Below are 19,797 nucleotides of genomic sequence, written 5' to 3'. Positions count from 1 at the left end.
TTGAAAAGCAGGGTGCTTGAGGTGAAATATGCTAGTACTTTGCCAAAAAAAGCCAATCATAAAGCCAAACCTAACAACATTATACATGGTGTCCGACAACCACCATGATCTTCTCAGGGACCTATGGGCTGGTGATGAGTTTCTGGCCACAGTTTGACTAGGAGACACCATCAATAAAAGACGAGGAAGTCCTTAGTGCTCAAAAGGCCTTGAGGGACTCTAAAGTGAGTATCCAATAGGAGTTCCCTGTAATGCTGTGGCCCATTATTTTATATACTTTATAATATTGAGGGAGGCCATTAAACTTTCAGTTGAATCTTTTTTAGTAGGGGGAAGTTGCTTCAGTAAAGCAATTATGCCAGGTTAGAGCCCAAAATGTTATGAAGTGACAGCCGTCTACCTAACCGTACGCTGCACTCGTGGGATGCAGCGCACTGACGCAAGCCGATGGGTAGCTCTCCCTGCCACATCCCTTCCATATGGAAGGCATTAAAGCAGTGCATAGCACGTCCGATCGCGGGGAGACTGCTATTTGTAATCCACTTCCAGGATACACCAACAATGTGCTTTGTGTGTAGGAGGCAAACGTACAAAATGTACAGTAGGAGGCCGGCAATGTCCCTCTGGGATGAAGTGCAGAGAGATGGGCTTAATATTATGCCCATTATGCCTGGAGAGGAATTGTGAACAGGCCCAAAGTGCTTTCAGAACACACTTTCCCTTCTGGAACCTTCTGCAAACTACCCAAGAGGCAACTTCAGGGTAAAAGAAATGCACTTTCGCAACATCTTAACCTGCCAGTTCAGTGGTAAAAAATAAATTACCACGATTAACGAGCTCTGAGCATGGATGAACTGTGGCAGAGACCATTGCAACCCCATCTGTATTCAGAACAAAATGTTTTGCAGCAAACCTAAGGCACTAATGGAATTCCGTGGCAGCACAGCGCCCAAACAGAATGATTAAAACCGCTGCTGCACTGTTGTTCAAGAACCAAATCAACCTAAGTTTAATTGCCGAACGAATGCTTTAAGTGGGATAAACAAGCCAAGAAGTTCTCTGAAACAGTTACACGTTAATCTGCAGTTTCCTTCCAGAACTGCAGCCCAAAAGGATGGATTACAGCACCATTTCAAAACAGACCAATACATTTTAAATGCCATAAAGCAGATTAAGAAACAAGGGAAAAGTTAAAAGTGACCTCTCCTTCATAGCCTAAATGACAAGTCAATCTCCAGCTGCTATGGAGGATCTGCAGTTAATTTGGTGGTATTCACAGAGTGAAAGCAGCAGCATCTGCAGATGTGAGGAATGCCATCCTTTTTTATTTTGGGTAGAGGACAGAGCTCATTCCCCATCGACTGCCATAGCCTACTAGCCAGATCCTTATCAAAAGGGCTGAGTGGCAGGCCCCTAAATGCATCTAAGAAACATCTTCCTGGTATTCCGCTTGAGCTGTTCTGCAGCTGAATCTAAAGTTGCTCAGTGCAAAAGCTGCCACAGTATTCTGCACTTCTGCATTAGATCACTATAACTACATTGACCTGGTTAAAAGGCAACAGGAGCAGTTCCATGATAAAATAAATCCCAGGCAAAGTATCTGGCTGGAAACGTTTCTAGCACTGACTTTATTGACTTTCCCAGAAACAAAAATGGATTGGGATTTATTAATCTGTTTGAACATCCATACTGCATAGCAACTGAAAATGACCTAGTAACTTTAAGGACAACAGCCCAACAGTGCGAGTGTGAATGGAGGAAAACGCTCCCTTACCCGAGATCTGTGTAGAGGATTGTCAAAGTTTGTCCCCTCCGGCGCCAGCAGCAACCAACCTCCATATATAGGTTTTGCCTGAAAGGGAACAGAGAGAGACGTCAATGGCCAAGCACCAATATCAGCAGGTGAATGAAATGGGACTGTAAAGGATTTATCTACCCACTTCCTTAAACAAACCTAGGAAATGTACTTGGCAGTCAACCTGCGCTATATTCCAAAATACTTTCTCACCCCCTCGCCTCTCAGCAGGTGATCCTGTGTCTCAAAGAGTTTCCATGTCAAATACATACAAACCATTTACACCAGGAGGTTTTCTGAGGCCATACTGATTACCTACTGAAGTCCCACTTCGGTCGATCGGAACTCTCAATTTGCATAAAATACATTTTCTAAAGACAATTAACAAGCCACAGGAGTAACCAGCCAAAAATGTTCCCATTTTTCTTCACTTTCCAACTGATGTAATTTCTGTGTTTAGGATTTACATATGTGTATGGGGAAAAAACCTACCACTTCAGACAGTGCACCCTCTTTGTAAGAGTAGTGTCGGTTCTGGAAGATTTTATTCATACAAGCAGTACATCGATAGAAAGAGTAAATTCTAATGAATTCACTGAGCAAATAAAAGCTTGTATAAAAGCTTCATATATTACAGGTATGCTTCGATGAACATAATATCAATGAACAAAGCAAGTCATGCTCCTTTTCAGTTAATGAGATATATCATTTACAGAAGTAAAAAATAATCTTACATTGTTTTTAGGAATGACAGTTTTGAGCACATTAAACCACAATGGGATGCTGCATTTGGCAAAAATCTATCAGCCACATGATGATGCAGTCCACGCAACTGAAATACCTCTTTGTATTTCTACATCTATTTTTACTATTAAGAATGTAAGTTATGTTGCTTGATTGCCAAAATCTAAAAATAAGGCCAAAATGCAGCTGTGGCCAAGTGAACTTTTAAAATAAAACCAACTTTCATTTTGCTATTTGACAAGTAGTGATAACAGATAAACCTGACCTGTTTCAAGGAAAATCTTTCACTTTTTATGCCCTCAAACACTGCAACTGGTTTCTCCCTCATTTGGTATGATTATGTTCCATACTTGGAGAGGTTTTTAGTGTGGACTGGGGGTGTTCAGAGGCTTTCCTTTCATTATTTTTAAGACTGTTGTAAAAGGTAACATTTTTCATTGGCAGAAAGACTAGGCCTATTTCTTTTAGGTGCCAAGTTGAAAAACAGACACTTATTTGCAGTAATATGAGACCTGCATAAACTCTGTATGTGAGGTAACAGCACACTGGTTAGGCTATGCAAAAAGATACACTGATTTCAAATGAAAATGCCCTTTTTATTTGAGCCAAAAGTTTGTCCTATAAACATACAGTGCTTTCCTATTACATGCTGAGTATTTAAACACCATTTTAATAGGAGAAAATCGCTCAAATGGGTTTTAATCATAACCTTCGGGTTATTCCTACATATGCTCACAGGTTGGTTGCACTGTATTTCATAAAAGCACCTTAACAACACAGTTACCGGAGGCAACCCTGTAAAAAACTGGAACAGCCCTAACCAGAATGGTGTTGCCCAATTGCAAAAGTAGGAGGGGAGAGAGACTAAATTAAACAATGTCATGGTGCGTGGGAAACATGACCAAGGAAACACTTCCTTTTTGCTTAGTATCAAGTATGTATCCATTTTTCCCCTATTCAGTTAAATACTGTCCTATAAACTAAGATTACCAGAGATAAACTATTGAACACTTTTGCTGAGAAAGACCCTTGCTGCTCTGACGGTTCACTTCAATTATTCAAATAACAATTGTTAAAAACAATGATCTCTGTCTCAAACTACAAATTTCACTTATCTCCTTACAGAGAGAGGACACTTTTTGGTTTTCGCCACAATTCACCTTAGGTTGTCTGCCAGCTTTATGGATCAAGACAAATCGGGCCGTATAGGTAGTGTAGAGGTACTGGCCTACCACCGCAGAGACCCGGGTTCAATCCCCGGCAGCGGTACTTGGTCAGACGTTCCTATGAACACAGTTGGCAGTGTCCGTGGGTGGGAAGCCGGTGAGGGTGTGAGTCCTGATCGTTGCATTAGCGACTCCTACTGGTTGGTCGGGGCGCCTGTCCAGCGGGGAGGGAATTTGGGGGAGATGTGTATGGAGGTTCACGCTGTTACGCTCTCCCACTGAAACTCCTCGCTGTCAGGTGAAAAGAAGTGGCTGGCGACTCCACATGTATCAGAGGAGGCATGTGGTAGTCTACACCCTCGCCAGACCAACAGAAGAATAGCGCATCGACCAGGACCGTGATACACACAGGGAATTGGCATAAGGACTAAAATTGGGGAGAAAAATGGCAAAAGAAAAAAATAAATAAATGCTGAAGTCCTTTTAGAATGTGAGTTTGACAGCCAGAAATGACAACTGTCATACTCCTGATGCTCAGCTAGGAACAGCCAACACCAGGAATGGCAAAAATGTATTCTACTGCCTGCTCCTCAACACAAGTGAAACAGCTTTTGAAAAAGCCCACCTCTCTGCACATGTATTCATGGATAGGTCATCTTGCGTGCTGTGGGCTCAGAGGGGGCGAAGTGGGGTGGAGAAGACAGATCTAGGTCAGGCCTTTTCCTTCAATGGTTAAATGTGCTAATATGTGTGTGTTTATTTTAAACCCCCTACTCTACTTAAGAATCCATTTGTAAATGTCCACAGGGAAAATGGACATCTGGGGGAAGCGGATGGGCAGAATTAAAAATGACAAATGCTCAACAAAAAAATTCTATGAAATTTTACATAACAAGTAAAGCAGTCCACATTGTTATTACAGACAGACTCTACCCATGTTGACATGCTAGTCTGTCAGTAGATGTTGGAGATCAAAGCCTTTAAGGGGCCCATTAATTAAAGATCTTCAACATATGGCTCACTGAACCCACAGGCATTCGCACTGATTAAACCAAGCCTATAGCCAGCTTCACCATTCTGACCACACTAAACCTTAACTCTACCTGACATCAGCACAGACTGAACAATCAAGAGTATTGTTCTCAATTATGCACAGGAAATAGGTCATCCAATTGGATCCTTTTTTTTTTTTTTTAAGTATGAAGTACATTACCTTCATGATACATAAGGGCACCTTTCAAAAATATATCAAAACAAAAATAAATAATAAAAACTTGTGTTGTGAAGGACAGACAGGAAACTGGTGTGTTCTTTTTCAACCTACAGTCAGGAATTCAATGCAGCATATCTAAGGTCATGCCATTTCCACCCCAGCTTTGGAATAAGCACTCCTCTCAAATAGTCACCGCTGCTCTAGAGAGATGAAGTCAGAATTTCTGCTTTCTGACACTGGATATGTTTGCTGGGGCAGAAATCAGACATGCAGTGCAGTGCTCTCAGGCTGCCCTCCTACCCCCGAGGGGAATCACCTGCCACAGAGAAACATGCTGATGCAACACACAAGCTGCAGCTCTGCCTGTGGAGAAGTCTTCTTTCTCATGACTTACAGGAGACACCTAACCCCCCCCACACACACACACACACACACACACCTCCACTCACCTTCAAAAAAAAAAAAAGGACTTTATAACTTCTATAGTTTCCAAATAAGTCTTGAGATTAGTTTAAAGCAGGCCAGCAAGGAATGGGGGAAATGTCTCTAATACAAACTGATTTCATATTAAAAAGCAAACCGAATTGGTGGGGGTTCAAGTTTATGACGTGGCTGCACCTACTAAGGGACAGTGGTGATGAAGAGCTAAATCTGTAAATGGCTTTTTGTAGCTCCTGGCTCTCGCTGTGACCCTGCACAGACTTCCCTCACACCTGCCACTACAATTCAAATACAGAGGTGAGGCAATCCCAATGACCACCACAAGACATGACGATGCAGGACAAACATAAACAATCAGTGCGGGTTGGATATTACTGTGACTTTCACCATTCTGTTGCGGGTAAATCAAGCAATAGCTTTACTCGTTTGCAAATCACAGGTTAAGAATGCTACTCGGTAATCCCTTAATCCATCTGAGAAAACAGGGTACAAGTACACATAGCATCAACATAACCCGAAAAGTAATTGGTATTCCTGTTCTGTGGATTCACAAACCCAAATAATTTTTTTAAATAAACAGTCTTTTTACAGTTCATCGCAATGGCATCGTTGCAACCGAATTAATGGTGCATGCCGATTGAGGAACAAGGGTGAAATGAGGACTGCTCGTAAGTGTTTAACGCCAAAACTGAGGTCACGCCGTATTTATCTAGCCAAAGAAATGTGTCAGACAAGCGTGCCATTGCGCAGCTTTCAAACAGAAGATATTGGCAAATTATATCACATTAATAATGAAAACCGGGGACTCCACTGACGGATACAATGTAACATTTGTGGTTGCGGGAAGCAGCGATACCAGTGATACCGCCACTGTCCCTCTAAAGAGATTAAACTAAGCACTGCTTCTTTGTACTGTGATGTAGGTTAATCTACAGTAAACATCAACAATCACAATCGCCAACAAAAAATTGCCATAATAAATAATGAACAAGTAAATAAATGATAAAAGCCAATAAAAATATTTTTTAATGTGTTTTAATTCGTGAAAGCTGGCAAAGTTAAAAATAGGCTACCCTTCTGTTCACTTGAACTTTTGGGTTCAGTTCAACTTCATGCGAACCGTTTTCCCCCCAAAAATTGACTGGGAGTTTAGCAGAATCTCTAGGGATCCGTTTTTTGTCTACTTCAATGCATAACACTCACACAATACTCAACCAGTGTGATTCTTACAGTCAGCTAAATGAAATACTCCAGCGACTATAAATATTTTATTTTACAAGATTAGGCCTATGTGTGAGTAGCATTTCAACATAATTGTCAGAGTAAAACTGATAAGCAACAGGGTAAAAGGTTCCTAATATGGACTACCTATACAACATGTGAAAATCCCATTTAAAAACATAAATAGCTCCATGCTGGTTGAAATACGCATTGTCATTCTTTTGCACGTTCACGCCTGTTTGTAGTAAATAATCTACATAGCGTAGTTCAAAATGCCAGTTCTAGTATAAAAAATAAATTGAGTTAGCTATCCATTTATGTTGCATTGTGCTATTAATCATAAAATGACGCTGCTGTGTTATGCTAATCATTCCTACGATGCAAGTTACGGGAGATAAAGCATGTCGTTTTCTTTAAGGCCACCCAGAGTTTACTCATATAGGGATAAATACTGCGACTCTTAACGTAGCCAGACAGCAAATCTAAATACCTCCATGACTGGCAATTATAGCTCACTGGATATGGTTAAATGTTTGCAATGTATCAGTTTGTTCATGGAGCAATTGTGCCATCAAGACCGTCTTCGTTGGGTGAAAATGAAAATAAACTTGGCAACATTTGAGACATAGACAACACGGCTAAATATATCAAGTTTACCTTGTTTAAATCCTCGTCGTTCAACAAATGCGACTCCCTGGGTTTGAAACAATTCTGGCATTTGCTTTTGTTAAAAATGTTGGCTTGAAACTTCCGACAAGGATTATCTTTGGATGACATCGTTGTAAAATTCAGCAAAAATGCTTGCAAGCGAACCCGTTAATGGCTTGGATTGATTCCCTTAAAATCGCTGATGTAAAAAACTGCGCAGATTCTTCAACAGTACAGCCTCAGGGTTGCAGTGGCTAACGTTAGCGTTAAAATGCACTGTCCGTAGTTCCCAGGTGTGTTCTGAAGAGATTGAAAACCATTCCAAATGCCAGAACACAACTTGTCGAAAAGAGACACAAACCGCCCGATATCTCGATTATACTAACTAGATAAATGCATACCGTTATAGTGAATCACAAATAGAAAAGCGCCGTCTAGCCAATTAACCAGCTAAACCCACGCTCATTATTTCTTTCGTGGTAGCAACCATGGTTAGCTAGCAGGCTAGCAGGCTAAGTAATTGAAATCTTTATTATCATGCTGAGTTAGAGCCAGAGAGCTAGCAAGCTAGCTACATGCAGAGGCTAGATGTTACTCGGATAACTTGAGTTCACTCTCTTCTGACGTTTTTTTCCTGTATTAGCAAGCTAATGTAATGACGAAGCCAACAACGCAGTTGTCTGTATCGCAGAATGGCATTCCTATTTTCTGTTGCTAGCTTGCTAGCTCGCAAGCTGCAGTCTGCAGCGGCGTACTAGAACACGGTACGCAGGTGACACTTTCGTCTAGCTCCGAAGAGGACCAGTCCCAAAAGCTTCGTTCGGTCCACGACTGCACAAGTACGCATCTGGCGTTCCGGTCAGCAACATCCAATTCTTCGACTCCGACAATTAAACTCTTCCAAGATTTTGGGTGCACGCTGTCTCAGATGGGGTCTTGTATGAGTCAACTTCCAAAATACAACTCAGAGAAAGCGAAAACAAGGGAGCGAAGTCCTATACATTCATTATGATATAGTTTAAGTCTGTCACCAACAAGTCCATCAAGTCACTGGTCTACTATGCTGCATCTTTGCTTGGCTAGCTAGCTAGCTACCATTTCATGTAAGTTAGCCAGCTAGCTAGCTACTTCTCGCAAATGTAGGGCTCATTCACAACGCATGCTAGTTTGCACCGCACTGAACTCTGGCGAGCCAGTACTGTTGGTAGTTTGAAACTCCAAAATGAATCAGTAAAGGAGGAGGGAGTTTGGGAACGAATGATGAGATGATTGTCAATTACATACACCAATAAGAACAAATCATACGCACAGTAACTAAGCAACATTCCCAATTTTATCCAATAGAAAAACAAATGTGCAGTATGGGTGGAACATTATAATTCATTTTTGACGGACAGCCTCAATGTCTCGAGTATGATTTTTGAGCACTTGAGTGATAGGGTCGGCGTGATTTAAGATGCGACCACCCCAATGGATGTTTCTTTCCGTCTCGTCATCTAGTGTAGTCAAGCTGAAAGTTGGCCAATGATAGTATATTTCAATAGCAAGTGCTCGTATCATAGTTATAGCTGTTCTCAGTGTCCTGCGATTTTGATCCAGTAGACAAGTTTCCTTATAGCTGACAAGTTTACTTATAGATACACTGGCTGTATCTTTCTTTCTAAGAAGGAAAAATGGCACCTATTGGGGATTTATTTTAGTAATACATGATCACGCATCAAAAGTCTTCAAAGAGCAACCAATAATCAACAAGTTGCCCTTTAACCGCAGTGAAAACATGAAAATATTATGTTCACAATCGTAGGATGTCCTATTTATTTTCCCACGGTAACGTTCTACATTTCCGATTCCGTAATTGTTAAACAAGAAATTTGTACATCTAATAAAACCGTGCGTATATTAAATTAAAACCTAGTTATGGTCAGAATAGTTAATGTGCAAACTCATTTTGAAGAAAAAACTTGAGAATGCTGTTCAATCGTTATCTGATCATGCAAATTAATGCTAATATATAGGCTACGGGGCCTTTATGAGTTGTGTGGGATGAAACCAAATTCAGACAATTGTGGTAAGCTCATCATCCTATACAGCATTGTTACATGTTTCCGAATTCTTATAAAAAAATGTTTCTTTTAAGTGCTCTGCCTATAGGGTCCCACTGTATGCTAACTGACTCGCATTAATTATAAGCTACATGCTGTACAACTCGAGATCCATTAAATATTTTATAAACATTTGATTGATGGAACATTTTCCATTTTAAGTTATCAAACGAAATATAAATATAATTTGACCAACAGCCGCTACGCTCATCGAGGTGTGTGCGTGTGCGGGCGCGAAAGTGAGCGTGTGTGTTTAATGACCACACCACAAATACAACATAATACCTACAGAAGTAATGGTTGTACACATTAAATATGTTGTACTCACTGGAAATACTAGTCTTCGCGCGTCTCTGATAGCTAACTTTTAATGTCACATTTACAGCGCATCTGAAACAGCTGAGTAGGAATCCAAAACTGTAAAAAAAAAAAAAAATTAAAAAAAAAAACCTTACGGATCTGTTTGCAGTAAAGTTAGTCTAGTTCTACAATTTGAAGCTCTCTGGTTTGAAGTCATACGACGCCCTCTGCTGACGCAGGCGTTGTGGTGCAGATGTAATCGTGGCAGTTAGCTTGCTGGCTAGCTAGCTACAGTATATGAGAGAGTGATTAACATTGCTTTATAATTATTTGGTGGCAGGTAGGTAGTTCAGTTTTGGCACAAACAAATCATAATGGCCCCTTGTTCATCCTTGCAACAAATTTATACTGGCTACATTTCACAAGATTGGAGAGAAATGTACTGAACAGCACACTAGCAAAGTCTCCAGGTGATTTTGCCAGCCACCAACCAATCTAGGATCAGTTACAACAGCCGTGATCATACCTAACAAACAGCAATGCGGAAAACAACCTGAAGAAGTCGGTCCAGTATCAGTGCTTTAGAATTGCGAGTTTCTAGGCAACAGACACGCGGTTACCAAGGTGACGCGACCCATATGTCCGGATGTTTCCAGTAGCTCTAAGCAAATCTTGAAAAATATTACTTGGGTAACTTAACACACATAGTTCCACGTTGGAAAATTTAACTCGATACGGATACGTTTAAATTACATACAAGAGCACCAAGTTATATTCCAGTGCATGTGGCTAGCTAACGTTTAGAACAATATGTGACCAGTTTGCGAGACAAACCAGCCCGCCAGAAAACTGCGTTACCAAGCTAATATTATCTGATAACATGTATTTTTAAGCATAGATTAAGTTAGAATGCAAGTATGCTATATAAAATGAGGATAGCCCTATAGCTTCGAAGCTGGCTAATTATGCGAATTCTCAGCACTGAAAATTTCCACAGTTTCAATGGAAACGTCATTGTCATCGAGACCCCGAGAACTGCAGGTATTTAATGAAACTGTGACCGTTAGCTTAGAATTATTTTTTAATTGACTAACGGTATGTAGAATTGTAGCTGGGCGTTTTTTCTAGCTTTATTTTTGAAGAATGTACAAGTCGCTAACTATTACTATTAGCTAGCTAGTCTTTACATCTCAAAGTTCAGACTGCTTACTCCCACTTGTACTCACATTTGTTTGCTAACGTTACCAGAACAGGTTTGACATCGATGTCATAGCTGGATTTTCAGCTTGAATTTGAGTTGTGTAACGTCAACTTTGGGTAAATTGACTTGTCGTTAATTTGAATACATTTTAAAAACAGATTCGTATTTTACTGCAGATGGAAGATAGTTCAATACCCAAAAGTAGTCATGTCAGAAGATTGCCTAAATTTCCTGAGTCTGCGACGGAGGACCCGTCTCAGTTATACCAGGTGAGATGCGCAAATTAATGGCTAAATTAACTTAGTTAAGCTTAGACTAGTTACTTCTTAGCAGTTTAATTTATATAATAAATAATCATATAACTTAGTTCCAACGGAATGTGAATTTAAAGCTTGAGTTGCTCATTTGTTTACTATTTTACTATAATACTTAGCACTATTTAATGTTTGTTGTCAAGGAGAAGGATATTTTTGCATGTATTTGAGACTATTTTTAATTTAAAAAAAAAAAAAAATGAAATTAAACAGTTGCTCCTTCAATGGGTGCGAGTGGGTTCAACGTTGGATAAAAATCTGTTTCAGGTTGTTCTCCAACACAATCAACACCCACCCATTATCTACAATACATCCTGGACCCTGGCAGTGCCTTTCAAAGAGCAGCGTCACCACCGCACACCGAGTGAGTCCATAGGGAACAATTACAGCCTTCAAGCCAGGCACCTGAAGGTTCAGAGCCTGCAGAGGAGACAAGGAGCACCTCCACAAGGCATTCCTGGGGATGTGCCTGCAACATGTATCTTTCTCTGTCACTCATCCTTTTTGAGTAGGTGTGGAATTGTCATACAGTGATAGATAGATAAAGTAGTGTGTTGAACAATATCCTAATCAAAAGCCACAGCAGTTGACAGGCTGTGAAACTTAATGAAATGTCTTAGCAAAAGTGCCCCTGCCACCTTAGGCCAATAAAGCCACAAAGAACATTTAAGCAAGAAATTCCATCACTGATGACTGTAGACCAAATGAGGTTCAAACCTATACCCTTCACAAACACATGGCAGTACTCTGTCCAAAGGGGCCTGATTAGCACTTAGATGCAAAGACCCAGTCCTGTGTGTCTACACAGGACACTCTAGGTGGCGGTATCTTCTGTAGCTTAATCAGGTAGTTCTAGGACCTACAGACGGGTGACAAATTAAAGGAAAAACCTGAATAAATGCACAGAGAAACATAACAAATGGAGATGCTTCCATACAGGTGTACTGTGTGATGCAAGTAAGCAGCTAACACCCTATCATGCTGTGTGGCATTTATAAAAATTCTGAGCAGGCCCAGTTGACCTCAATTTTGGATCAAGATGTAAAGAGGAAAAGATCTGAGTGACTTTAAAAAAGGGTTCATTATTAGGGCACGGATGACAGGGGCTTCAGTCACAAAGACTGCTCAACTGGCTTGTGTTTCAATAGGAACAGTGAGTAAAGTGACATCTGCATTTAGATCTATGGGAGACATCAGTAAATAGGGTTGGAAATTGTGGTTGAGAGCGCACATTCGATGACCGTGATGCTCGTGCAATAGTGCGATATGCAAGTAAAAACTGAAGAGCAACTCTTCCTCCGGTGACTGTGAACATCAATGCAGGACGTGGTCAGACTTTGTCAGCAAGAACAGTCTGCGGGCAACTACGTAGAGAGATATTATAGTAGGGTTGCAGAGCATAAACCCCTCATTACAAAAACAAATGTACGTTTGAGAGTTCAGTGGTGCAAAAACCATAGGCACTGGTTTTCAGAGATGTGGAAAAAAAGTGATATGATCAGATGAGACATCCTTCACGATATTCTTCACAAGTGAGCTAGTGCATGTGTGCCGTACATCAAGAGAACAGTACAGGCCTGGAAGCTTGGCCCCTACAGTGAGGGGGTTCGGTGGCCCTGTTATGCTGTGGGGGGCATTTTCTTGTCATGGTTTGGGTCCACTTGTCCCCTTAGAGGGAAGAATCACTGCAAATCAATGCAAAGTTATTCTGAGTACTCACCTTTACCCTATGATGAAATATTTCTATCCTGATGGCAGTGGTCTCTTCCAGGATGACAATGCCCCCATCCACAGGGTCACTGAATGGTTTGATGAGCATGAAAATGATGTAAATCATATGCTATGGCCTTCACAGTCACCAGATCTCAACCTAATTGAACACATGTAGGAGATTTTGGACTGATGTGTTAGACAGTGCTCTCCACCACCATAATCAAAACACCAAATGACAGAATATCTCTTGGAAGAATGGTGTTCCATCCCTCAAGTAGAGTTCCAGAGACTTGTAGCATCTATCCCAAGGCACATTGAAGCTGTTCTGGCAGCTCGTGGTTGCCCAACACCTTACTACACCTCAAGCGACGACTGAAGACTCACCTCTTCAGGCTGCATCTCTCCCCACCCCTCCCTACCTCCATGTAGTCCCTAATTGATGTTAGCTTAGGGTTGTAGCTAGGTAAGCTGTTTATCTTAGTTGACTTAGTTATTGCACTCGTGCCTACTCAATTATTGCTTGTATTATTTGCATAGACTGCTTTGTTGCTGCTTTTGTTTGTGTTGACCAGATTAACCTGCAGGGTACAAGTTAAACTACCCAGTCATTCCCTGCACTTGGTACTGTACTTCCCTCTAGGGTTTTAAACACACTTGTTCCTGGTTATGGTTATACGCTTTGTTGTACGTCGCTCTGGATAAGAGCGTCTGTCAAATGCCTTTAATGTAATGTAATGTACTAAGACACTTTATCTTGGTTTTCCTTTGTCACCCCTCTGTATATGGTACAAAACAACACATGAAGCATTAAATCTGTCCATAAATAATGGCACTGTATATAAGATACAAAATAGTTAATGATTTAGCTTGTGCAATTAATATTTTATTCCTTAGCTTTTTGCTTTTAGCGATGACAGCATCTCTTCCAGCGGAGAAGAAGAGGAGGCTTACTCCAAGAGCCAGGTGCTGTAGAGAGGGAAACCACTGAAGCCAAATGTGGGATTGCAGCAGCCATTTTTGTGTTCCTTCTACATCAATCTACTGCTACAAGTGTAATGTGATATTTGGGTCGTCAAGAAGCGAATCCTCCTAAAGCACATCTTTTAGTGCAATGACATGCCTTGTGGTCTGTTATTGTATCCTGACTGTAGCCATGCTGATTGTCTGGCAACCCCCACAGGGTAATACATAATTATCATAGAGTTGCTTAGGGAAGGAGGTTTTACACGGCATGGTTTTCACAGTCTTGTCACAAGAGTAGCTCCTCTGGGCAATTGGGCGCTTGTACGTCTGGCTGTGCAAACTGCACGAGAAGTGCACTCTTTTAACACATTCATTGAGCAGCTCAGCTGGTGGGCTCCGAAATGAAAATAAGCACCCATCAGTGGTACTTGCTTTGAAGGAAAATGAGTGCTTGTCTGCATTTCCTGAATAGAGGGAGAATGTTTTAGTGCTTGCATACAAAGGAGAGCAGGCATTCCAAATGGATAAAAATCTGGGATAAAAAATTGGTTAAAAGCGGGGCGGCTGGTAGCTGGTAGACTCATCCTATAAAGCACTGTGCAAGCGCATGGGTCAAGTATTGAATCCAGATCATCCCAGTGCTGACTGTGACCAGCAGTCCTGTAGGGGGACGCACAATCGGCACTTGCTCCGCCAAGAGAATGCAGGGTTTTAGTTGGCCGGGAAGATGGCGACTCATTGTACATCACTGCCCTCTACTGGTAGATTACGCACCCGTAAGTGTCTGTGGTGCAGCGCATGAAGTCAGTGTCTTCCTATGACTCATGTCTGTGCAACCTCCACTTGCGAACTGCAGTGTGATAAGAAATAGCAGCTGACGTCACACTCTTCGGAGGTGAGCACATGATTGTCCGTGTTCTCCTGAATCAATAGCGGCAGTGAGCAGTGAGCGGCAGTGAGCATAATTGACCATTTCAAATTGGAGAACAGGGGGGAAGGGAAGCATTTAAAAAATATAATGATATGGTTCAGAAACATATGTATACTTTTCCTTCATTGTGTTTGTTGGCATCCCACAGGGATCCAGTCTCTCAGTCCTTTGACTCTGATGATGGCAAGCGCAGTCAGGGACCTGAGCCCCCTCACAGCCCGCCCCTGACTCCCAACCAGCAGCTGGAAATCATGATCAAACAGGAGCAGGAGGCAACGAGGAAAGAAGGAGAGCCCACAGAGAGGGACCTGGAGGTAAGGACACAGCCAAGGTCAGGACATGACCTTGGTCTTAGTAACTTAGGAATGCTTGTATTTTCAGGTGAAAAACTGCTTGTTGCATCGTTTCCAAGATGGCTGCTTTTTTCACAGAGGTACATGCATTACATCAACAATGGAGTGCAGAGTGACATGGTTGCTGCCCATTCCATGCAGCAGATGGCAAATATCCAGAAGCATGTGCCTGACTGGCTTCAAAGTGACAGCCAAGAAGTGCAGAATCTGCATTCCCAGCTTAAGGAGGAAGTTCTAGAAATCTACAATTGTAGCCTGAGGAAAAGCATCGGTGAGAAACTGGGTCCCTGTATTTAACTGGATGGGTCATTTCCCCTGAACATTTTCTAATGCTAAGCGCTAAGTGCCAGCTTTGATAAGAGCTTCTCCCTGTGGCTCTCAGTGGACTACATCCTGAAGGACCCCTCTGAGAGGCAGCGTCTGAGCATCTCCAATGTCCCACGACCCTTCCCCAGAAGAGTGATCCGCGGGCCCGTCCCGTGGGCCAGCAGCTACAAAGAGGCACAAAGTTGGCAAACTCAGCACCTCTTCACTATCAACCCCATGATGTTGCACCTGCAGGACCTCTGGCTCAAGCAGTAATCATTCTGTTATTGCTAGCCTTTCTCTTAGATGGTGTACAGTTTCCCTTCGCCATTTCCTAGTATGTCCTGCATTGTCTTATTCAGAAAGTTAAAAGAAGCGGTAACATTCTCATGGAGGAGTTAAGAGCTAACATCACACTCTTTTGTTCTGTAGTTGATTCTGTGCATATGGGTTTGGGTATAGGGTTACAGATGTAGTTACCTGCTGGTTAACTTCAAAGATTGAGAAATACAAGGTTCTCTCTTTACCTTTCATCTCTGAATGACTTTAGCTACTTTTTTTCCATTTATCTTACTCTTGAAACATTCATTTTCTAGCATACACTTTATTAGGGCTTTGTTTCAGGTGTCACTATCCATTGATATTTATTGACAGTGCACTTTGTAGTCTGTGTTTTTTGTTTTTTTTCACCGTTGTGTTTATGAAACAGTTTGGATTTTTAAAAATTTGCATTTACCACTATCACTTTTTTCTAACTCTAGAATCTTACTCAGTGATAAATTTTCAACACAGTCTGTCCAAAGAGGTTAAGTATCATAGTTCATGCATTTAAAATTTTTCATGGGTGTAATGAAAGTATATGTCATTGTCTCTGGTATGTTCCCAAAAAGCATGGTGAGCAATAGAGTGCATGATAGGAATACTCCTATCAGGTTTACCCACAGCATGTGGATCAGTTGTAGAATGAAAGGTCAGAAGCTTGTTCTATGATCTCTGATATGAGAGTTAACAAAAAGACAATAAATCACCTTGCAAAAATTAAGAGGAAAGTGCAAATTAAGTGCAAAAGGAAAGAGACAGTATATGCTGAGCAGTCTTTGTGCTGTGACACTTGCTGCTCTTTTGTCCCTGTAAACAGTGTAATACAACTGTGCAGTATAGAGTCTTTCTGTGGAGTTTCCTTCAGAACCAGTGTATAGACTCATTTCTGGGCCTTATCAGTAGCGGCTTCCCTGCTTTGTGTCCTGCAGCTTCTCCTCCCTGAGGTTTGTGAAGCTGGAGGAGTTGTTCTCCGCCAGCTTTCCCCTGCTCCCCACGGAGTTTGAAGACCTGCTCCAGAAGCAGTGCCAAGCAACCCGGGAGGATCTGCTCAACAAGTGAGTGTATCTGTCCATTTGCATTGCTAATCATGTAACAGAGGAAGATCTACTGTTCTCATGTTTCCCAGCCTCCTTTTTAATGTGTCAGACCTGTTGTGTTTTAAATTGCACTGTTTGCTAAATTCAATCTATCTCAGTTACTAGGTTTTTTGTCCTGCCTAATTGCCTTATTGTATATAAAACAACTGGCACACAATGCCTGCTGATTTTCATAGGTTTTCCCTCTTACAATGGAGACTTAATGTTGTAGTTACTAGGATACTGATGTTTTGTGGATGTTAGTTACAGGTTAGGTGTTTTTGGTCTGTCATCAGATAAGGTTCAGTTACTAATGTAACCTGAATAAAACCTTTAGAATGCAAAAGCTTCATCAAAGGAAAAGCTTCATCAAAGATTTTGTTAGCAATACTTTTATTAGCATTACCTGCCATGAAAACCTCAAATGCATTTTAAAGTTTTTGAAATAAATTAAGGTTTATTGTATGTTTTGTTGGCCCCGACAGGTTTATGTTTTGGGTAATGAAGAATATTTTTTATACTTACAGATGTTTCAGTAGTTTTCTGTAAACGTAAGCACAAAAGTGTTCTTTACAATGGCATGTATGGGTGTATTTTGGGATTGCAGTTTAAAGCAAGTTTAAAGCAAGAAAATACATTTCGGTTAACTCCAAACAGCAGCTTGTACAGTGATGCTGTGTTGCCACTTGTACTTAGGAACATGTCTCCATTATAAAATAAATAATATTTTTATATCATCAGTATCATCCTCTATTTTCATCAGCAAGCTCTATGCCAGGGACCCATGTACTAATGTTATATGGAGCTGCACCACAATTTGCTTGAGTGCAGCAGTCTCAGGTTGCATTGCAACTAGAACATCCTTCAGAGTTCACAGCAACTGTCTGGGCCAATCGAAAACATACAGTGAAACAAAATGTCTGCTGCTGTTTCTGTTTTCCAATCCACAGATGGCTACCTGAATGCGCATCACTCTTCATCAACTATACAGACCTGTGGTTCCCACTGGTACCTCAGAGTGAGAGAGTGGCCCCGGTCAGAGCCCAAGAGTTCTTCTACTGCGTGGCATCCCTCATGTCTCTGCAGCTGCGAAGCCTGGTGGTCTCTTCTCTGCAGGACCTGCTGCACTTCTTTATGCTGCACCAGGTGCACCTTCATTACCGCCCTGCCATTGTCTGTCTCGTAACTGTCACGAGCTGCAGAGCACTAGTCCGATGGTTGTCCAACCATGTTTCCCTCTGACTGTACATTTGTCCTTTTCACTTTTTATATAGTTATAGTTATATAGCTTTAATATAGTTTTTCTGCCCGGGACTGTAAGTCATCTGCTTTGCATCATAAACCACCCTCTGTCCTCCTCTAAGAGATGAAAAATGCTGGATGCATATCCCTCTGGGAGATGTGCTAGGCCAAGGGGCAGCAGACTCATTGGCCAGGCTGTGTTGTCATTGCTGTCCATCAGGATGGGAATGACTACAGTGGGGAGTACGACGAGCTGCGCTTCGTGCAGCAGCAGGTTCTTATCGTGAAGCTGAAGGTGGAGGAGCCGTACGTCGTCTTCCAGCCGAGCCTGCAGCAGTGCTGGGAGCTCATCCAACGAGGCTTCATGGAGATTATCAAGAGTGCAGAGAACCTGCCGCGGGTAGGGTCCTTCCCCCCATATCACCACACTGTTAGAGTACTTCCCTCTCCTGATTTACTTTTCATACAGACAGGAAGTTACTCACGTCATTTAGCAGTCGACACATAAGCTTTATGAACAGTGCAAGATTTATTACATTTTATTTCAGCCTAATGATTTACATGTGTTTGTGGAATCCTTTTGCGTTAAGTGAGTAAGTGCTGTAAATTGAGTGTGTTGCTTGCAGCTGGGCAGGACTGCAGGCCAGCGATGAGTAGTGTGTTCTGTGATGGCCTGCACACAGGTGGAATGTCACCTGTTCCCAGAGATCAAGGAGCACGATCTGAACCTGCGCACTGTTAGACCGGAAGAGGACCTCGTCACTGACCTGGTCAACAGGGCCATGGAAGTCTTCCAGAAGAACACAGTGGGACCACAGAAGTACATATTTTAACCGTACCTCTCACTGTTGTTGCCGAGTTTCAAACACTATTGCTGACATCTCAACACTACAGCCACTGACACCTATCCAACACTTCTGATGATGCCTATCCAGCATGTCTACAAACATGAAAGCAACATTGACAATGACAACTCCACACTGCCATTGACAAATCTACAGTACTGCCATTGGTACACCTCCAGTAATACTTGTTGTCACCCCATCATTATATTACTGTTGCAAAAGACACCTCACAAAATGAGATATTTTGCCAGTTTGAATGAGCAAAATGGTCTTGGTCTAGCAGTGTTGTTAGCCAGAGCTGGCATGATTGTTCATGTAACATTTAAAGGATAATTCTGTTTTCTTTTTCTTTTCAACATGGGTCTAAATTCCATATTGTTTTCCATCATTCCTATCAGTTCTGCAATGTTCTACACACCTTGCTTCATTTTTGAGGTTTGAAAGGAATGATGGAAAATACCATGAATATAAGACACAGTTTGAAAAAAAATGGAATTATCTTTTAAATGTTACATGAACAATCATGCCAGCTCTGGCTATGTAACTCCTTTACATATATTCACTTATATTGGAAGTTGCACTGGATAACCATGTGTGCTTAATTAAATTAACAAGTTTTCAGTTTAAAACAGGTATTTTTAAAAGTGGATTATACTCCACAAATTTGTTTAATATATTGTTTTTCAGGTATCTGAATGTATACAAAAAGTATAGTGATCTCCTAAACAACAATGCCAAGCAGGAGATAGCAACATTCCTCAAAGAAAAACACTCCTTGCAGGCTTTTACGACGGTAAAGTACCATGCATCCTAGAAATATTACTCTTTAGATGTCCTACATAAGTTACCATGTACGGTTACAGTTTTTCAAATGATTGAATGATGAGACAGGATACACCAGA

The 19,797-nt window shown here is 41.4% G+C and overlaps 2 protein-coding genes across 6 annotated transcripts in view; one reads left to right on the top strand and one right to left on the bottom strand.

Moving 5' to 3' along the window:
• Positions 1-8,444, bottom strand: part of si:ch73-103b11.2 (uncharacterized) — a 104,411-nt gene extending 95,967 nt beyond the window's left edge. For all 5 annotated transcript variants that reach the window (XM_064322244.1, XM_064322243.1, XM_064322242.1 and 2 more), the window contains exons 1-2: positions 7,238-8,444; positions 1,775-1,852 (exon numbers count right to left, since the gene is read on the bottom strand). In XM_064322244.1, coding sequence (XP_064178314.1) covers positions 1,775-1,852; positions 7,238-7,357 — 198 coding nt within the window. In that variant the 5' untranslated portion in view covers positions 7,358-8,444. The remainder of the gene's footprint in view (positions 1-1,774; positions 1,853-7,237) is intronic.
• Positions 8,445-10,175: 1,731 nt separating this feature from the next.
• dnah3 (dynein axonemal heavy chain 3) overlaps positions 10,176-19,797 on the top strand; it is a 35,426-nt gene continuing 25,804 nt past the window's right edge. Inside the window, exons 1-12 of the mRNA XM_064322225.1 lie at positions 10,176-10,671; positions 11,008-11,100; positions 11,413-11,623; positions 13,767-13,821; positions 14,901-15,066; positions 15,184-15,376; positions 15,488-15,683; positions 16,662-16,787; positions 17,759-17,954; positions 18,271-18,450; positions 18,734-18,870; positions 19,583-19,688. Coding sequence (XP_064178295.1) covers positions 10,633-10,671; positions 11,008-11,100; positions 11,413-11,623; positions 13,767-13,821; positions 14,901-15,066; positions 15,184-15,376; positions 15,488-15,683; positions 16,662-16,787; positions 17,759-17,954; positions 18,271-18,450; positions 18,734-18,870; positions 19,583-19,688 — 1,698 coding nt within the window. The 5' untranslated portion in view covers positions 10,176-10,632. The remainder of the gene's footprint in view (positions 10,672-11,007; positions 11,101-11,412; positions 11,624-13,766; positions 13,822-14,900; positions 15,067-15,183; positions 15,377-15,487; positions 15,684-16,661; positions 16,788-17,758; positions 17,955-18,270; positions 18,451-18,733; positions 18,871-19,582; positions 19,689-19,797) is intronic.

Source organism: Anguilla rostrata, chromosome 2 (assembly GCF_018555375.3).
Source record: "Anguilla rostrata isolate EN2019 chromosome 2, ASM1855537v3, whole genome shotgun sequence".
NCBI classification, from domain to species: Eukaryota; Metazoa; Chordata; class Actinopteri; order Anguilliformes; family Anguillidae; genus Anguilla; species Anguilla rostrata.
Note: the sequence above shows the minus strand (reverse complement) of the source record. Positions and strands in the feature narration are given on the sequence as shown.